Raw genomic sequence first — 5805 nt, forward strand, 5'->3', positions numbered from 1 at the left:
CCCCACACACCGACTCTCACTGGGGTACGGGGTCGCCCACCCCCACACACCGACTCTCACTGGGGTACGGGGTCCCACACACACACTGACTCTCACTGGGGTACGGGGTCCCGCACACTGACTCTTAGCGAGGGACAGACTCCTATATTTAGTTACTGGACATTATGAGCACTTCAGGCAATAAGCTTCGAGGGGGCTCCGTTAGAGCAAGTGTTTGATTTCTGACCTATCCACAGAGCAGCTTGTTACGCAGAAATGAATATCGTCAATCGATACATACATCTATCCTGGCATTCCACTCTGCCAGTGAGATACGTCGGCCATAACTAAGAATCTGCCTTCCAATGTCTGCACATGTTGGTGTTGTACCTGCGAACAAACATGGATATGTGAGCTCCAACACCACAGGCATGGCGCACACCTCACTGTTCTACCTGGGGTCTCAGCCTGTGGCTTGGTGCCTCTGCTAGATACTGGGCTTCTGCCTGTGGGCAGGAGTCATTGTCTGATTGGCTGTTGAGCAGGTCTGGCCTGAAGGATGACAATCAGGAAACGGGTTTGCTCAATCCTCTTCAGTGACACTCAACATCAAATCAGGAACAGCATTCCTGAGGAAATGTCCCCCTTCACAACCACGCTCCAGGCTGTCTGTCCCCTCCAGTCAGTTCTCCCCACACCAATAGTATTCAAACTATCGGGGCAGAAGTACAATCTGTATTAACTCTCTAACAGTCCCAGGCCATACAATACTAGCGCATATGGAGCTCAGGAAGGAGGGAAATGCAGAGAGACTGGAATGGCACAGGGTTGGTTCAAGGCTGGTGAGGAAGACAGGGCTGCTCTGACTATGATTGCACTTCATTGTGTTTTGAAGTTTATCGGGTGAACTAATCAATGTGTTTTAAACATTGAAAGGGTTTGATAAGGAGGTGAAGAGACAGAAACTATTTGCTCTGGTGGGCGGGGTCAGGGAAGTTCAGAACACATCAAGACCCAGGACTTTAGAATCCGAGGGAGTTAGATCCGGAGTGATGTTAGGATACACTTCCTCGCAACACGGAGAGGAAATATGGGACCCGATCCCTTCAAAAACTGTGGTGTGAAAGTCAATTGGCTTTAGGCCCTGGATTGAAGCAGACTTATTTTGTTGAGAAAGGCTAACAAGGGACATGGAACAACACAGGGAAAATGGAGTTCAGAAACAGTTCATTCGTGATTTGAATGAATGACGAGTGGGATCAGGGGCTGAAATGTTCATATTTTCACAACCTGCTTTTCATCTCACCATCCAACTGTGCAATCAAATGGGTCTTCAGCACGTTCTTGGCTCTGGTCACCTCACTCTCCGTCACACTGGTACAGAGGCGCATCCTGAACACAAACAAAAACCAAACAGTAATATTCCCTCCTTGATCATTCTTCCGTCTGTGCCCACCCTGGAAGGCCCGGGGTGGAGGGGGAGGAATCTGTGTCTGGTCTGAATCAGTCAGTGAGCCTTTGCATTAAATCTACCATGCAGTTACAGCACCAAATATGACTGAATCTTTGTTTGAACATCTCTCAATAAGAGCTCAATATTTACGTTAAATTGAAAAACTGGATCTCTTCAATGTTTTCACCAGCAGATTCCAGTAAATGATGTTAAACAGAGGAGCAGCCATTGCAGCGCCTGTAGCAGCACACTCACCATTCTCCCTGGGCAAAGTGCAGCATATCTTCAATGCTCATTCCATCACAGACCAGGTATATCCCCCAAAGACCTGTGTCAGAGTAACATGTATTGAAGGACTGGAAACTGTAACCCAGATTATTCTCAACTGAGATCTGGGCCAGGCGACTTGAATGATTCTGCAGGGATGAACAAGGAGAAATAAACAGTACAATCATCACTATCCACGTACAGCACAGGGTTAGATACAAAGTAAAGCTCCCTCTACTCTTTTAAACTGAATGCAAATCTTCCTCTGATCCTTTAAATTAAAATTAGGGCTCACATGACACTGCTCCCGTTAAATATTATCAAGACAGATATAGCACAGGTTTGGATACAGAGGTAGATCTCCCTCTACACGGTCCCCATCAAACCTACCCAAGGTTAGACCGAATTCAGATTTCATTCAGGAAAAGGCTGGTCAGTCAATCTCCACCTCCTGCTGTACAGGTGTTTGACTGCTTCACAATGTAACTGGGTCTCCTCCAGGAACCTATCACCTCCCTGCTAGGCCACACTCCATCAACAGGACTGACACAGTGTCTTCAATGTCCAAAAGCAACCAGAGGTGCTTTGCTGAGTGTTTGACAGAAGGAGGTGAGCATTGGAGTATGAGAGAGGGGACAGGTTTTGGGTGTGATCTGAAGATCTCCGGGGCCCCAGCAATTAATAGCAGGTCTGCCTATAGAGCAGAAACGGAAGTTGGGGAAAAGGCCAGAATTAGACAGATATAGAAATCTCAGAGTGTTGTTGGAATGGAATGCAGGAGGTTAGAAGGGAAGACTGGTGACCTTGACGGGATTCCAAAACCAAAACAAAATTTGCTGAAATTGAGATTTTACTTTAATTCAACATGACAGACATGGCTGTGGTCCACCATCTGCACAATGAGGACCATCCAAGGCCCTCCCACTGATCCACAGCTACTCACCGCTCCTCCCCCGTAACTGCGATCCCAGTTTCCAATCAGTGTACTGGCAATCAAGAGAGGAACCACATCAGGGTTAGATGATCCAACTCCCTCCACAGCAATTGCAACGTGCGCTAATGGCATAGCATCGTCCCTCACAAGAATCTGGAACCAAACAGAGAGACAATTCAACCTCACACAACAAGTGACTAATCCTTCCGCTGAAACAGCTGGCTGGGTGACTGCAGCTTTCTGACAGTGTCGATCCTCTTGACACCCTTTCTGTCCATATACAAGGTCCTTGCAGAGACAGCACTGGGCGACACGGAGTCACAGTGTGGACCAATGAGCTGCAAAAGTGACCACGTACACCAAAGAAAGAAAAACATCAATGATTCAAGACTAGCCAGCTTCTCCCAAACAGCAGCCTGCATTCCAGCTGCTCAATAATCAAGCTCTCAGGTAGACGAACAGGAGGCTGGAAGAGCACAGCACGCCAGGCAGCATCTGGAGGAAAGCAACAGTCAACGTTTCGGATACAACCCTTCTTCAGGACTCTTAAGCTCTCTCATTCCCCACGGTCTGTAATACTGATCTCAGGTTGAGGTGTTAAATTGGGGTAAGGTGAACTACAACCATATTAGGCAGGAACTGGGGAATTTTGAATGGTGGCGACTGTTTGAGGGTAAATCTACATCAGATATGTGGGGCTATTTCAAACGACAGTTGATAAGAGTTCAGGAGAGGCACATGTGCGCGAGAAGGAAGGATAGATAAGGCAGGTTCCGTGAACCTTGGAGTGACTAGGGATGTTATGACCTTGGTCAGAAAGAAAGGGCAGCATACGCAAGGTCCAGGAGAATAGGAACTGACGAAGCCCTCAAAGTATACAAGGAAAGTAGGAATTAATTTAAACAAGGAATTAGAAGGGCTAAAAGGGGTCATGAAAAGTCATTAACAAACAGGATTAGAGAGAATCCCAATACTTTTTATTCATATACTAAAAGGAAGAGGGTAGCCAGGGAAAGTGCTGGCCCACTCAAGGACAAAGGAGGGAATCTATGTGCGGAGCCAGCAGAAGTAGGGGAGGTCCTAAACAAATACTCTGTCGGTATTCACCAAAGAGAAGGAATTGGTGGAGGATGTTCTCAAGGAAAGTCGAGTTTCTAAGCCAAATTGCTATTAAAAAGGAAGAGGTGTTGTCTGTTTTAAAAAGTATTATGGTAGATAAGTTGCCGGGTCCTGATGGGATCTATCCCAGAAAATTGAGGGAGGGAAGAGAACAAGTTGCTGGAGCATTGATAGATATCTTTGTATCCTCTTTGGGCCACAAGTGAGGTCCCAGAGGACTGCACAAAAGCCAGTGTTGTCCCATTGTTTAAGAATGCAAGTCTCACATTGGTGGTAGGGAAATTATTGGAAAAGGTTCTCAGGGAGAACAGATTTACAAGGATATTGCCAGGGTTAGAGCAATAGGGAGAGGCTGAATAGGCTGGTGCTGATTCCCTGGAGCATCGGAGACGGAGGGGTGACCTTGTAGAGATTTATAAAATCATGAGGGGTATAGGTAGGGTGGATTGCCAAGGTCTTTTCCCCAGTGTAGCGTAGTCCAAAACTAGATGGCATAGGTTTAAGGGGGAAAGATTTAAAAGGGACCTAAGGGGCAGCTTTTCCACGCAGAGGGCAGTGCTTGTATGGAACGAGCTGCCAGAAGTAGTAATGGAGGCTGTTAGAATTACAACATTTAAGAGGCACCTGGATGGGTCTATGAATAGGAAGGGTTTAGAGGGATATGGACCAAATGCTGACAAATGGGACTAGATTAATTTAGGATATCTGGTCGGCATGGACGAGTTGGACCGAAGGGTCTGTTTCCATGCTGTACAGCTCTATGACTCTATATGCATTTAGAAGCAAACGGACTTATTAGCGATAGATACCTTGGTTTTGTGTAGGGGAGGTCGTGCCTCACTAACTTGATCGAGTTTTTTTGAAGAGGTGACAAAGATGATTGATGAGGGTAAACTGGTTAATGTTGTCTACATGGACTTCAGTAAAGACTTTGACAGGGTCCTTCCTAACAGACTGGTACAAACGGTGAAGTCATGGTATCAGGGCTGAGCTGGCAAGATGGATACAGAACTGGCTTAGTTATAGGAGACAGAGGATAGCGATGGGAAGGATGCTTTTCGGAAAGGAGGGCTGTGACTCGTGATGTTCCACAGGAATCAGTTCTGGGACCTCTGCTGTTTGTGATCTACATAAATGATTTGGAGGAAAACGTGGCTGGTCTAATTAGTCAATTTGCAGGCAGTACAAAGATTGGTGGGATGCAGACAGTGAGGATAGTCAGAAGATACAGCAGGATATAGATCAGTTGGAGGCATGGGTAGAAAAATGGCAGATGGAGTTTAAAATCGAGACAAAAGTGAGGTGATGCATTTTAGAAGGTCAAGTATAGGTGGAAATTATACACTGAATGGCAGAACCCTTAGGAGTATTGATATGCAGAGGGATCTGGGTGTGCAGGTCCACAGATCACTGAAGGTGGCAGCGCAGGTGGATAAGATAGTGAACAAGGCCTATGGCATGCTTGCCTTCATTGGAAGGGACATTGAGTATAAGGATAGCCAAGTTATGCTGCAGCTTTATAGAACTTTAGGTGGGCCACACTTGGAATATTGTGTATGGTTCTGGTCACCACACTACCAGAGGGATGTGGATGCTTTGGAGAGGGTACAGAAACGGTTTAGAACATAAGAACTAGGAGCAGGAGTAGGCCATCTGGTCCCTCGAGCCTGCCCTGCCATTTAATAAGATCATGGCTGATTTTTTTGAGACTCAGCTCCACTTACCCGCCCACTCACCATAACCCTTAATTCCTTTACTGTTCAAAAATTTATCTAGCCTTGCCTTAAAAACATTCAGCGAGGTAGCTTCAACCGCTTCACTGGGCAGGGAATTCCACAGATTCACAACCCTTTGGGTGAAGAAGTTCCTTTGATCTCAGTCCTACATCTGCTTCCCTTTATTTTGAGGTAATGCCCTCTAGTCCTAGTTTCACCTGCTAGCGGAAACAACCTCCCTGCCTCCACCTTATCTATTCCCTTCATAATCTTATGTTTCTATAAGATCTTCCCTCATTCTTCTGAATTCCAATGAGTATAATCCCAGTCTACTCAGT

The 5805-nt window shown here is 46.2% G+C and overlaps 1 protein-coding gene across 1 annotated transcript in view; it reads right to left on the reverse strand.

The window, feature by feature from the left end:
- LOC109924558 (mitochondrial-processing peptidase subunit beta-like) overlaps positions 1-5805 on the reverse strand; it is a gene marked incomplete at its 5' end in the record, with an annotated part of 24216 nt that overhangs the window by 1562 nt on the left and 16849 nt on the right. The window contains 4 exons of the mRNA XM_048592533.1: positions 281-369; positions 1286-1371; positions 1688-1848; positions 2643-2786. Coding sequence (XP_048448490.1) covers positions 281-369; positions 1286-1371; positions 1688-1848; positions 2643-2786 — 480 coding nt within the window. The remainder of the gene's footprint in view (positions 1-280; positions 370-1285; positions 1372-1687; positions 1849-2642; positions 2787-5805) is intronic.

The sequence above is a fragment of the Rhincodon typus genome, unplaced genomic scaffold, assembly GCF_021869965.1.
Source record: "Rhincodon typus isolate 14 unplaced genomic scaffold, sRhiTyp1.1 hic_rhity00001409, whole genome shotgun sequence".
Classification (NCBI taxonomy): domain Eukaryota; kingdom Metazoa; phylum Chordata; class Chondrichthyes; order Orectolobiformes; family Rhincodontidae; genus Rhincodon; species Rhincodon typus.